This window comes from Chanos chanos, chromosome 15 (genome assembly GCF_902362185.1).
Source record: "Chanos chanos chromosome 15, fChaCha1.1, whole genome shotgun sequence".
NCBI lineage: Eukaryota > Metazoa > Chordata > Actinopteri > Gonorynchiformes > Chanidae > Chanos > Chanos chanos.
In genome coordinates, this window is record NC_044509.1 from 14868335 (window position 1) to 14882365 (window position 14031).

The 14031-nt window shown below is 44.5% G+C and overlaps 1 protein-coding gene across 4 annotated transcripts in view; it reads right to left on the minus strand.

The window, feature by feature from the left end:
• nbeaa (neurobeachin a) overlaps nt 1-7430 on the minus strand; it is a 104148-nt gene extending 96718 nt beyond the window's left edge. For all 4 annotated transcript variants that reach the window (XM_030792372.1, XM_030792373.1, XM_030792371.1 and 1 more), the window contains exon 1: nt 7164-7430. In XM_030792372.1, coding sequence (XP_030648232.1) covers nt 7164-7430 — 267 coding nt within the window. The remainder of the gene's footprint in view (nt 1-7163) is intronic.
• Nucleotides 7431-14031: the final 6601 nt, after the last annotated feature.

The following is a 14031-nucleotide window of genomic DNA, read 5'->3' on the forward strand; positions in this document are numbered from 1 at the left end:
ACGACAATCCCCTTCAAGGGCTTTACGCTGCCTTGTGATGCCGTACAACTTGTGACGTGAAAAAACACAGTGACACACGTTGAAGGACGTATGCATTAGCCTCAGTCTCACAGAGCACGTGTCCAGTGCCATGCGATGCCATGGAGAGACTCATGGAAGATGACGGGAAATGAACACTATGCACTGGGCTGAAAAGGGATAAATCTCTCCACAACACAAAAGAAAGAGCACGCAAGCACGCGCGCTAGTCAACACACTGTTCCTATTCCCATGTCACACTATGGAGAAGTGTCAGCTGAGTTGGTTGGGAGCTCTCAATAGCATTGATCTATCACGCCCGTGTCATATCTGACACACACCAGTGGAGTGGAGGTGTTAAATACTGATCCAAAAGGAATGTTTATGAGAATGACTCGGACGGAAGCATTACCGGATGGCGCTTTGAGAGCATGTCAGAATGTAATATCGGAGGCCGAGGCGTGGGCGGCCAAAAAAAAAAAAAAAAAAAAGAAGCGTAAAGGGACCCCCCCCCCCCCCCATCTCGCTCAGAGGAGGTCTCACGCTCGCCGCTGAAAAGCTGTCAAAGTGAACGAAAACTCATTTCAAATAGGGGGATAAATGGAAACTGGGCACAGAAGTGTCAGTCCTCCAAGTAATAAAAAAAAAAAAAAAAAGGCCGGTCTTGCCGAGGAGTGAAGTGCCTCAAATACTAGGGGCCCTTTCAAATACGCGTGTGTTATACGGGACAGGAGACGCGTGCAGAGATGTACTAGGATGATGACTAGACAAAGCCACAGCCCCCCCACCCCCCCTCCCTGTCAGTTTCAGGTTAAAAGATCAGCTCAGTAGGGTGTGAAACCTGCAGATGGCCAGCCACTTGAAACATCTTATCTTCCCCCCATTAAATCTGACATACAGTGTGTGCCTTTCAGGGGGGGTGGGATCTGTAATGTGTCACAGACTGGAATGGAGGTACAGTTCAGTCAGTGTGAGAGCATACATGATGGTCCAAAATCCATGGGGGTTTTTTTTCCCCCACTGGTCTTGTTCATTTTATGTATCAATTGGATCAGTCAGTTTGATCTCCTGAAGACATCCTCTTACACCTGATCTGGTATGCTTACTGTAAATCTTGAGACTGAACAAAATAGCAGTTTGGTATGCAAACGACTCCAATGGCTCCTCCAATGGCAGTTCCTCTGCATTACCAACAAATGAAGGCTACTGGTCAGTAATGAAAGATGACACACCAGACAGCCTATCCATTGCATGTCTGACAAGACCGGGTCTTTTAATAAACAGGTATCAAGCTTGGGGATACAAAGTGAATACTTCCCTACTGGTTCAGTCTCAGATTACAAAATTAATGCAGATTAATGTTTAACCGTCAACTGAGACGGCACCGGAACAAAGTAAGAGACCAAACAGGTTAAGACCACTACCTTTCATTAACGAGCTTCAGATCACGGGTTTTCTTTCTTTTTTTTTTTTTTTTTGGCTGGAGGTAAAGAGAATTAACCGTCGCCTTGCTTTCATTAGCTACTGCCACATCTGCGTGGATCCTTGCGATGGAAATGAATAATTAATTGATTATGCAGGCTTATCTGGTTGTTGCAGGCTATTTTTATACTCTCCCATATTTCCTCTGCATTGTCAGGAAGGAGGCTGGAGAGAGGCAGAGTGGGCTTTCAGTTGACTGTGTTGTCCCCTTCTCTAAAGCATATTTGTGCTGACTGCGAGATCTTGGCTAAGGACCCGGTGTGTGCCGTCCTGACCTTGGCTACTCTACATGGCCTGGAGGAGAATAATGAAGCACTCCCTGAGAAAGACTGTCACTATGCCATCACAAGAAAGAAGGAAAAAAGAGGAGAAGGAGAGAGAGAAAGACCGAAACAGAGAGAGAGAGAGAGAGTGTGTGTGTGTGTGTGTGTGTGTGTGTGTGTAAAGGTCCTTCAGAAATTCCTGTTTCTTGACCTGTTTGACGATGTCATGCATCTTCAGGATCAACTCATACACACAACTGTACTCATCTTTTATTTTAGACAGTTTTAACGAGGCCAACCATGTCTTTGTAAACCAACACAAAATTAAATGTACACATATAAAAATACACCGAAAACAAAAAACACGTCGTTCGTTCTTTTTTCTTGTTTGCTTTAGCATTTCACTTCTTTTAAGATGAAATGTGTCTGATCCAAACATGCTCCTATGGCTCCTCTCTCTGTCTCCGGATAAAAGTCAATTCTGTCCTCAGCTTTTCTTGTTTGTTCTCGTCCTGATATTGATGGAGCAGGCCGGAAACAGATGACAACAGTTGGTATGGTGGGATGCAAGTGGCAAAATCCCTTGGTGTGGTTTCCATGGTAACAGTGATGCTTCGCAAATGGCAAGAGGGTTCTCAACGTCAGGCTCGCAGCGGTAGTCTGTGTATACGGTTGAGTGTGTGTGTGTGTGTGTGTGTGTGTGTGTGTGTGTGCAGAAGAAAGGAAAAAAAAGAAAAGACAGATCGAATTTTCGAAAATACACTAGTCTGCATATCTAATATAAGTGGGGACTGTATGGCTTCTAATGGGGGACAAATGCTTGTCAGAAAACCACCGAGCGCAATGAATCAGTCACTCTGATGTTACGGCCACTGTACCCGATTCATATAACTGTAATGAGGTTAGCCTTGTTATCCCTCCGCACCGGCGTGGCTTACTTTCTCATCTAATTGGTTTTAGCTATTCATCAACCTTATTCTCAACCAAACCACTGTAAAAAAGTGAAGCACATTCATCATCCGCTACCAGAATTCTACGAGCGCATTCGGTTAATTGCCAAAATAAAGGAAACACCTGGTAAATCAGGGGGCACAGCAGTGTCATTACGGCAAATGCTGTCACGTGTGCAGTTCCTGACTTCATTAAGGCCTTCATCATCCATCATGCTATAGGACATGTATATAAATGCTTGCCAGACTCAGTCACTCACTAGTTTGGTTACCACAGCCATAAAAAAAAAAAACAAAAAAAAAACCCCATCTGAGTGACTTTGAGGGAACAGTGATGGTTGGCATACGATTGGTAGGAGCTTCCGTGATAAAGACTGCTTAACGTACTGATGTCTCACACAGAGCAGAGCTGAGCAAAACACATTATCAACCAGTGGCAGCTGTGTGTTCCTCCATTTACCCCGTCCATGCACTGGTCTGAGTTGCCAGGCTAACCAAATGACCCACCCTGATTCACTCAACTACCAATGTGAATCTGAGGCATGAGCTGGCAGTTTCATCAAGAGCGCTCCATCCAGAACCCTCACAGAGAGGGAGACTGGGATCCGTTTCCAGTGAATAAACCCATCAGTGAAACACTCACTCACTCACTCACTATCTAAGCCGCTTAATCCTAACTAGGGTCGCGGGGGTTGCTGGAGCCTATCCCAGCGGTCACAGGGCGAAAGGCGGGGAAACACCCTGGACAGGTCGCCAGTCCATCGCAGGGCAGACACACAGACAATCACACTCACACACACAATCATACCTAGGGACAATTTAGTGTCTCCAATTCACCTAACCTGCATGTCTTTGGACTGTGGGAGGAAACCGGAGCTCCCGGAGGAAACCCACGCAGACACGGGGAGAACATGCAAACTCCACACAGAAAGGACTCTGGCCGCCCGGCCGGGAATCGAACCCGAGACCTTCTTGCTGTGAGGCGACAGCGCTATCCACTGCGCCACCGTGCCGCCCATCAGTGAAACAGAAAAAAAAAAAAAACAACAACAACAACAGGGGAAAATGCACATTTGTTAGCAAAGTGGTGCAATGAACATAGACAGTAGTCTACAGAACAGTGGAAAAAGTCATGTGGTCAGATGAGTCATCCTTTAACCTATTCTGAACAAGATGACCAACGTGTGCATGACGCATGGCAACAGAAAGCTTCGGGCCTGAGTGCTTGTTTCCCACAGTGAGGGCTTCTGCTGGCCCTGATATGACGCAGGGTGCGTTTTCATGGAATGGTTTAGGAAGAAGGACACCCCTTCGCCTTCCAGACACTCAGAGAACATATGCAAACGGTACGCTGAAGCTGATGGTAGTGAGTAGCGAACTTTCTGGTTGGTCTTGTGGCGACTACGGCCACATGAACTAAGAAACTGTTTGTGTGGAAGGTTATTTCAAAATAGTCTTGGGCCGTAGCTTAAAACCCAACACTGTTCTGAGGGTCATGAGAGACACTAACACAATATCAATTTGATCTTGGCATAAGGAGCTAAATACAACCAATTTATAAATGTCTCTTTGTTCCAGACAGACTGTGTGATCCTCTAGTCCTTTCCCAGTGTATTTAAATAACACAGACAACAGTTAAAAAAATACCAGAACAACCCAAAATGTTTCATTTTCTTTTTAAATAGGACAGACAACCTATTCAGAACCGCACAAGATGTAAATTTAGTTCAAATGAACCATATATCCCTGCAGTAACAAAATATAATTTCTCCCTTGTCAGAAATGGGAGTTCACACAGCCAGTGAACGTTAGTGAGAGCCAAGATATGTGGCCTGCTTTGACATTCCTAATATTTATTTAGGACGGCACACTTAGCCTGCAGCCTATAGAGAGGAAGCAAATAATCCAGTCTCAGAGATGCTTACTCTTAGATTAAAGAGGCTAATGTTTTGATTTTGAATCCTATCAGAGACAGAAAAAAGAGAGAGGTTTTGTTATTGGTCTGAAATGGTTAGCACTGTAACATAGAGTGACTTAAACCTCTAAAACGTATCTTTTACGGATTGTTATATATTACTTTATAATACTATATAATGTCCTATATTTTTTATTCTCATTCTCATCGCTACTTATAAGCCCAGAATTGTGTGTGTGTGTGTGTGTGTGTGTGTGTGTGTGTGTGTGTGTGTGTTTAACTGAGCACATAAGGGAGGGGTGTCCTTAGGGGAATTGTGCTGACAACTTATCACGGAGGTCAAAGGACTCTCTCTCTCTCTCTCTCTCTCATCTTTCAGCCATATTACTGCACATCCTTCTCTCCATCCGCACCTCCTCCTACAGTCTTTTTCTTTCTCTTTTTTTCTTTTAAGGTGGGGGAGGGATTGGCATTCCATAATAAGGCCATCAGGTTGAGGACATTTCAAATTGAGTTCAGTAAGAATGTCACAACTACCCAGTGAGGGTGTTTGAAGTTAACCCTGAACAACAGCCCACATAAAAATAGGACTCAGACCCAGAAACAGCCTTCAGTTCACCAAATTGTGCAATCACAACTCTGTCACACAGTGCAGTTAAGCGTTAGACTATCCATATTAGGAAACACTTAATCAGAATTGCCTCACTGATTAATATAATTTTATACTTATATGAATTCACGTCATCAGAGTGGAGTGCTCATCACGGCTGTACAGAATAGCCAATTAATTAAGGCCGTCGATACATCTGCTCCCCTCAGTAACGTTCAGCGTCGATCGATAATCCCGTGCTTGACTACAAGCTGCGGTTTCAGACACGTTTGAATAATACATAAGATCTACCCCACCTACAGTAATACATCGCATCACTGATTAAACCTTTTCCCCCCTCCTTTTCTCCTCAACCCTTACGGCAGTCTTCAAAGTCTAGCCGGTCCACGTCCATAACGACGCTTACTTTCTATGGGCCCCGTTGGTTCATTCTTGTCGGCGGCTGGTGGTTTCTGAGCACATCACCACTGCAGCATCCCCCACCCCCCTCCACCGCCACCTGCTTCCACATGCACAGCGCTCCCCCGCCGGAGACGGCACAGCAACCCTGCATCCATGCGCAATGAACAAGTCAGCAGGGGGAACTGCTGCAACATCCACGCGACGGGGTTTGTCAGGGAGATCTTTATGAGAACAAGAGACTGGCATATTTCTGAAACATTGCCAACTGAATGATCTAAACGGGGACTTTCTAAATGATGTTGACCAACGTCATCTGTTAACGTGAAAATCGCCTTATGGCCGCAGCGAGCACGAAATGTGACTGGAAAACAAATGAACGATAATAAACCTGTTTAACGTATGCATATGCGCAGTCTGCTTGTACTACGATCGCTGGCCTGTCCTGGACAGCCCTAGACTATTGAAATTGAAAAGAAATATGTCGCTACACAATAAAGGGTGGTCTTTTAGCAGGGAGTGCACATCCCTCCCACCTTTCACAGCGCGCATTACTGAATCTGTGTTAATACGTTTTTCTAAGCCGTTTCATAACTAGAGTTAGCACTCGTTTAAAAACCACGATTAATCTACCACTATTTGCTTGCTTGTGGCCTGTCTCCTGCCTCCTGCCTCCAAAAGAACCTGAAAGCCATCTGGGCTACAGCAGCCTTCATAATGCCAACAATTATACAACCCCGCTGGTTACAAAAGAACAGGTGCCTACGATTAGGGGTCAGTGAAACATTTTCTCAAGACATATGAAACCTTTACGCCTCTGTAACACGCGAAATAATTCAATGAAAACCGCGACCAGATTCCTTAAGATAGCGGCTGGTACACATTGACCGGGCTACATTCTTATAATGTAATAGTACAACGGCTCACTGTCCTCAGAAAATACAAAGCCGGTTAATGTACAATGAGTGTACGACTACTGTAATCGCGTGGCGCTTACATTTTGAACGAATTCATCATTTAAGGAAAATAGAAATGTTCTGTTGATCATGCCCTATTTGGCAAGTCATTGTTACAGGCCCGCGTGCTCATATAATGTAACCCCCGTTTTTTTTTTCAATCTCGTTCATATGTTGTTTAAGGGGGGGGGGGGCAAAATGGTAAATAATAGCTTATGACAATAGGATAAAATGACCACATCATACGCATTTTCATGCGCTGTCCTCTTTTTTTCCCAATCAGAAATCGCTGCAACCACAAGCCGATTGTGATGTCAACAAAAGGCTTCAAGACCCTACCTAATTTCTCAAAGGGATATTTCGTAGTTTGCCTTTATGCTTTAGTTCCTTTGTTTGACTGTTTTAACCCGTTTTTTTTTTTAGATATGGGGTATAGTTTTGCAAATCAACCTGAACACAGATTACATCACCTTTCAGCACTACAGCAAGAAGGTAAAAGCATTTTTAATAAACATGGGACTTAGACGACGGACAAACAATTCTGTGAAGGTCTGTGGGGACCAGGCTTACCAGATTGAGAACGGTCTCGACGATATCTCTGTTGCTAACCTCCCCGACCTGGATAAGACCGATGAGTACAGCGAATTTCATCTTGATATTCCGGATCGGAACCGAGGGGTTGATTACCCCAGCCGGCAGAACCACTGAGCCTGATCCAGACACCATCATCTCCCCGGTAACAGAACCTGTTAGGACTTGCTGCCCAAGACCCGGTGGAGCCTCACGGTCTGTGAGCGAGGCGGAACTCGGTGCTGAAACCGGCTTCTCGGTCGACATTTCCGCCCGAATCCTGGAGGAGCGGCCGCCTCGGTCTCACCTGCTTTGTATCACCAACGACTGTGTAAAAGCATCAAATAGGACGAAAACAGAAAATTCTAGATAAACTGAAATGAGGCACTTCTCCTTTAAACCGCAATTCCACCTTATCCTCTCGACTGTGCAGAAGGATGCATACGGCAACTCGCAGATATGTTTTTCTCGAAGCTTAGCGGAATGGTACTCCCCTTGCTATTCTTCCCTCTCTCCTCCTGATGTCAACCAGCAAACGATGCAGTCTCAGGCTACTGTTGTCGTTCTCAGGGCGCCATGTTGACGCCCCCTGTCTGCAGTACTGTTCACAGCGCCTGCGTGTTGAGGCTCTGGTTAACTGTTCAGAGGTGGTAATGACCAGGCGGTGAAAGCACGTGCGGCCACAGATATGAATAGTAACGACAGGTGCAATCAACAAAATCATCACTATCATCATCATCTTCATCATCATCATAGTAATTTGCGTCATTATTTCGTATTTAATATTGTAATCAAAAACTGGAAAACCCTAACCGAGAAGTATGGATTGTTATCGTGTGCTGATATAAATATCTCTTTCACAAATGCTCGCGCGCACACACACACACACACACACACACACACACAAACTCATTCACACGCTGTTTTTAATCTATACAACGGTGCACTCCAGTTGATTGGAAGAAGTAATTGAGGGCGTCATACCCACGCCTGTGTATCATCTTATGGCGGTTATACTGTATGCCTGAGAGTGGCTCAACAGCAGCTCCCAGAACAGTGCACCGAGCAGAGAGTTTCTAACTAGGTCTTTCTTCACATCGTTCTTAGAATAGAGTGAATCAGTTCTGAGTTCTACTAAGAATCAACCACCGTTACATAAGAGAAGTGTCATAGGAAACCAATCCTACAATGGCACAGCAAAACAGGGATTCTCCTCCTTTTCAACAGACTTACTGTTCAATTGCACATCACAATTGAGAGAAGGCGGTGGAAAACAGACAAAAGAGTGTGCTGAAATTCATGGAAAGAGGATATGATTTTTTTGGGGGGGGGTTGGTTTCCTTCAGGCTGTGTCTGAAGTCTTGATAAAAGTTTTGATACAGAAATTTATAAGGCATTCACAGACAACATAAAACAATAACTATCGCAGAGGGATGTCTGTCTGTGTGTGTGTGTGTGTGTGCGTGTGTATTGGTGTCTCACCCTTTTTCCATCTGTTCACACCCATGTTGTAGACGGCTGTGTTCAGGATGATGTTTTGTGTGAATTAAACTCTTGCCTCTTGTTGCTCCTCTGCTGCTCTGCACTACAGTCAGTGACAGATCATAGTTCACTGAGCTTTTCATTTTCTTCATCTACCCAGCATCATGTTTGCATACACTACTGTAATCTCACTATTACCTTTGTTCAGTTGTCCATATTTCTGTAACTACTGGATTAAACAAACAAAAGCAACAGTGTTCTATTCAGATTACCACAGCTGCCAATAAATTTACATGAAAACAATAAACCACTGTCTTATTTTACTAAGTCCACATCCCTCTCATTCTATCATTTCAAACTACTTCTCTAGAAGAAAGATAATTCTGTATGGATGCACATGTTTTCAAATGACCAAAGGACACATTTGATTGGGAATACAAACACGTCGGCATTTACGCTGGCTGGTTTCCATTCCTCTTTCAGGGTAACTCATAAGGTCTGTGGGTGTGTGCTGGTTCTGGGTGTGAAAAATAATGGAGACAGACATTTGTCTTTTCTTCTGGAAGAAAGGAGAGGAGAGAAGAGAAGAGAAGAGAAGAGAAGAGAAGAGAAGAGAAGAGGAGAGGTGACGAAGAGGAGTAATTGGCCACATTCAGTGGAGGAACAGAAGTGGCCTGCAGGTGGACAAGCTGACGCACTCTGGCCAGAACCCCCAGCAGCACCTCAGAGGCTTAGTTGACATTCAAGGAGTTTGTCGAAGGAACAGTTCTCAGTGTGTGCTCACAAATGCCTAACATGACTGGTGGAGGTGACAGAGAGAGCGAGGGAGAGAGAGAGAGCGAGGGAGAGAGAGAGAGAGTGAGGGGGAGAGGGAGGGGGGGGGAGACAGAGAGAGAGAGAGAGAGAGAGTACTTATCAGTAAACCCTCACATTGAGTTCAGTGATATTTCAGAGACACCCATTTCAGCCTCTCTGCGTACCATTTTTTTTTATAGTAGCTATGAAAGCACCACTGTTTTCAGGTTTTCCAGTTTCATTACATATACACTCTTTCTGAAGCATCACAGCGGTCAGACCTGAGGGAGAATCCTTCTCTGTCCAAACAGGTGGAAGAAAGCCCTGTGGAAAACAGTTTTAAAATAGCGTTCTGCCAAGCATTCGCCCACAGCCCATGTTCGCTTAGAGCGCGTGGGTTTTGACTGACAGGCCAGTGCAGTGACTACTCTCTGTGCCTGTGCAGGGAATAACTAAAGACCCTTACACAAAGAACAGCAGCACGGCTGAACGGTGCACGACGCAAGGCAAACACCGCTACTCGTCGCTTCTCTCTCTCTCTCTCTCTCTCTCTCTCTCTCTCTCTCTCTCTCTGTCTCTCTCTCACCACTTTACATTACTGCACTGAATTACCAAGGAAAGGGAGAGAGAGAAAAAAATGAAGAACAGCTTGAAAATGGTCTCAGGAGATGAGTGGCTGATATCAGAGTTTAAGGTGATGAGCTCTCTCTAGTGCAACCATCTCTGAGAGGTTGGCGGTACCAGGCATAGCAGTCCTGTGTGTTTCTGTCTGATTTACACACATCTGGGCCCATAACCAAACAAGTTTGTGTGGTATTGTGGTTTATAGTGTCCCTTGTGGTTTTTCTGTCACAACTGCCGTGTTCTATTTTTGATGCTTTTTATTTTTCAGTTCCTTTCCATATCCACGCGTGAGACAGGAGTCTCCGGTTTAGGAGACCAACCAATCAGGTTTCGCCGGGAGCTTGATGCTTCTTTGAGTTACTTTGGGTTTCTTTGAGCCTAAAGATTGTTTGAACACCCTGTTCTAACTCAGCTTGTCCTTCCCTGACGTAGAGTCTGCGATCTCCACACAGGCTTGATCAGACAGCTGTACCCTGGTTAGCTTCGTCCCCTCCTGGTTCAGGGTCCAGAGTGCACGAGTGTTTGTTTCACACACCATGTGTTCTGTGTAATGGGCCACATCTGCCAGGGAAGATTCTCATCAGCTGGGGAATGAGATGGGAAGACCGCCGGCCCATGCAGACACAGAACAGGTTTTATTTTGGTTTCTTTGGCGCATTGTAGATGGACGGACGAAAAAAAAAAAAAAAAGAATGAGATTTACCAAAGGATTTTATGATGAAATTCTACACACACACACACACAAACAGAGAGAGAGAGAGAGAGAGAGAGAGAGAGAGAGAGAGAGAGAGAGAGAGAGAGGCAGTTATAGTTTTTTCTGAGGTACCTTTCCAGGCTATTTCATTATGAAGGTGTTCGTATGGAAGAGGGCTTTGAAAATAGAAAGCAGGTTGCTTTGCTGTATCTCCGTCTGGGAAATACTGGACCAGGGCAGGAGAGATGAACTGGGCCTCAGAGCTCGGCAGATTAAAGAGGAGAGCCCAAGCACTGCTCAGAGCTAAGGAAACACACAGTCTCTCCCCTGCCTTCCCTCTCTTTCTCTCTCTACATGCACTCACACACACTCACACAGATGCACACAGACACACAAATATGCATGTACATTTATATGCGTGCATGCATGTGCGTGTGCGCGCGCACACACACACGCACACACATACAAATACACAAACATTCATGTTTGATTATACACACACACACATTGTTAAAACACAAAAGCTTGCAAATTGCTTTTGTTGTTGGTCCAGGGAGACAAAGAAAAGAAAAGAAAACAGAAAAAGCAGAAACGACAGTCTTAGCTTCACACTTTTGTCTGATGAACTGAACGTGGTCTTTTATTAATCTTCAGATCTCTCTTGTCCTAATACTAAAGTGGAAGACTTGGATTATTAACGCAGACACTCATTTGTTCATTATTACATTTGTTATGTTTATGTATTTGCTCTGGGTTAAGAATGAAATAATCTCTCTCTCTCTCTCTCGCTCTCACCTTGGCACTTGAGTTATTGCTGTTCTGTATATGTCCTCTTTTCTCTGTCAGCCAGAGGCAGAATCATATTGTGCTCGTATAACGGTGACCTGAAATAGTTTTTTTTTTTCCTCTGCCGTTGCTCAAGAGACAAAAATTATTGTGAGGAAGAATATGCCCATAGTGAAACTCCCGCATGGGTTTAATGCACCCAGACAGTTATATTCAACCACCCACTCACACAGTGAAAAATTCAGCCATTAGAGAGGTGCCTTTGTCTGCTTCAGAGCAAGTCTGAGGTGAGAGATCTGAAAAGACTACAGTGAGACTGCAAAGCGTCTGGTCTGGAGGGGAATGTTGCGCTGAAGTTTTTTTTCTTTTCTTTTCTTTTTTCTTTCTTTATTTCATTTGACTTTTTTTTTTACAAATGGTAACTCCAGATAATTGGTCACATCCTGAGATGAAAGTGACACAAATTGTGTGTTTGTGTATGTGTTAGAGAGAAGGAGACAGAAGAGGAAGAGAGAGAGAGAGAGAGAGAGAGAGAGGGAGAGAGAGAGAGAGAGAGAGATAGACAAGGAGAGAGAGAGAGCGAGAGAGAGAGAGAGAAATTTTTTGACTCTTAGCTCTCTTTCATACGAGCATACGATTTCCTGCTATATATTCAGATAGACAGTTCCCCTGTTGGTGTCATGTTGAGGCAGCATCAAAGAGTGGATGAAGTCACATGTGTGTGTGTGTGTGTGTGTGTGTGTGTGTGTGTGTGTGTGTGTGTGTGTATGTTAAGGTAAAACGGAGGTATGTAGGGACATTGGACGACCAGGAGCGGATATGACAGCTCTGGCTCTGTCAATCAAGAGTGCAGCCAAGGAGAGTGAGTCATCAGGCAGGGGCAGAAACAAAAGAACAAAGCTCTCCGGGCAAGAGCCTCCTGTCAGCTCCCAGACACACATCAGATATGGTCAGACAGACAGGTACATACTGTCCATCCACAGAGACAGACAGACAGACAGACAGACAGACAGACAGACGGACGGATGGACAGACAGACAGACAGACAGCTAGAACAGATAGACAGTGAAAGACCAAAAAAATGCATAGAGGAGGCTGACAGACAGACAGACAGACAGACAGACAGACAGAGAAAAGGATCAAAAGACTTACTGATCGACAGACCGGTGATTTAACTGTTTTCAAACGGAGCAGTGAGGCAAAACAGCCAGCACAACAAGAGAAAACATTCAGTACATTGCCTATTAATATTTTTCCACAGTTATCTAAGCTATTTAGCATTTGCATTATTAAAAAAAAAAATGGAAACGGATAGGAAGCAGTCATCGCTCCCTGTTTCCATACACTCTGGTATGTGTGTTGCCCCAAGCTACTTAAACAGAGAGCTATAGACAAACGAGTTAATAGGTTAGAGAGGAAGAAAGGACAGAAAAAATGAGAGAGAGAGAGAGAGAGAGAGAGAGAGAGAGAGAGAAAGAAAGAGAAGGAGCAAAAGAGGGAAAATACATGATGTCAGTCAGATACGTGAGCAGCAGAGTGGTAGCCAAGGAAACTGTATCTCTCTCTCTCTCTCTCTCTCTCTCTCTCTTTCTCTCTCTCGTTCTCTTTCTCCCCCCCATCTACGGTTGTGTCTCTCCAGGGTGGTGCATTAAGCAGGGCGACGTCTCCTGCCTACAAAGTGACACTCACTGCAGGATGAGATGGAAGGATGGTTCACATTCTCTCTAAAAGCTTTTAGTTGTGTCCAGAACACAGTGTTTAGGATGTGACCTCGCTGCTGTATGAAAGCAAACATACCATACAGTGGACAGAACAAGTCGTCTTTACGCTTCCTGTCCACGACTGGTTTGAAGCCAGCCTGTAAATTCTACCATTTACTGAAGTTTACCACACAATCCACGGAGTACATGGTCTACAGAATTTAAATAGGGCATTCTCTTAATTTGGGGGGGGGGTTCTGAAATTCCCCCAGTAATGTTGTAATAAAGACAAAGAGATTTTTCACAGGCTCTAATCATAACTAAATTTCAGCTGTAGGTTGAAAATTTCAGTTGGTTCTTAATTTCAGAAGAGGAGGAGTCATGGGTAAGCATGACTAATCACTAATTACATGCTAACACACTGAGACTTACTGTCACCGTTTGCTCTCTCTCTCTCTCTCTTTCTCTCTCTCTCTCTCTCTCTCTCTCTCTTTCTCTCTCTCTCTTTTTCTCTCTCTCTCTCTCTTTTGCACACACACAAATCAATAATTCATTCATTTTATCATTTATTTATTAATGACCTTCTCGCCGAGCTCTGGTTTATAAGAGCAGAGTGGGTTTGCGAGCCCCCCCCCCCTTCTCTCCTTCCAGTTATCACGGGATTGGCGCCAAGAATGTGTCTGCGTTTCTTTGTGTTTACCTCCGAACCTTGGGCTAACTCACCTCTCGTTTCCACGCCTCTGCATCATTCCCCGAGTTCTCGACTTGTCTCAGCTTGCCCAAGGAC